General features: G+C 41.8%; 1 protein-coding gene across 1 annotated transcript in view; it reads left to right on the forward strand.

The window, feature by feature from the left end:
- Window positions 1-639, forward strand: part of LOC119592857 — a gene marked incomplete at its 5' end in the record, with an annotated part of 2,114 nt that extends 1,475 nt beyond the window's left edge. The window contains 1 exon segment of the mRNA XM_037941753.1: window positions 208-639. Within this exon segment, the coding sequence (XP_037797681.1) occupies window positions 208-297 (90 nt within the window).

A 639-nucleotide genomic window follows, 5' to 3' on the forward strand; every position in this document is an offset into this window, starting at 1 on the left:
GTTTATACCTACATAATAGATACACACGCAATAGTTGTTTTTACGGTTACGCAACGGGTTCAAGTTCAGTGATATTTGAGGAAATTATTTACGGTAAAGTACAATTGCTCTATGATTACATTGGGTCTGTGATTCAACTTCCTTATAGCTCATGTTCGTCGGAATTCTCTGCACCGCATAACCACCCTTCACCATCCTTTCGCACAGGCGCCGGACTCTCTGCAGGCTGCGGCTCCTCCGCCCTCTGCAGGAAGCCTAGAGACAGGAAGAAGCCCAGATCTTCAGCCCGACAAGTAACGGAAACCTCTCGTGAAACCTCTCGTGAACCCACCATCATCACCCTTGCACCTTGTTCAATGATAGTGCATTTGTCACCACTGTAGTTCTGCTACAGAAACGATTGTAGTAGTTCTGTTCACCTTTTATAATGTAATTCATCACTATCATCATTAGCTCAGTTATTCGATGTTTTGATCTGTTTGCCCATCACTTATTTCGTAATTTATTGTGCAAAGATTAGCACTGTAGCTTCGTGGAACTCACTTTGTAGTCACTAACACCTGTTACGTAAGCAATATGAATGTTGTTATGATTTCACCTTTGTTATGAAAAACACTGATCACTGTAATTATTGCTGGA

Source organism: Penaeus monodon, chromosome 31 (assembly GCF_015228065.2).
Source record: "Penaeus monodon isolate SGIC_2016 chromosome 31, NSTDA_Pmon_1, whole genome shotgun sequence".
NCBI lineage: Eukaryota > Metazoa > Arthropoda > Malacostraca > Decapoda > Penaeidae > Penaeus > Penaeus monodon.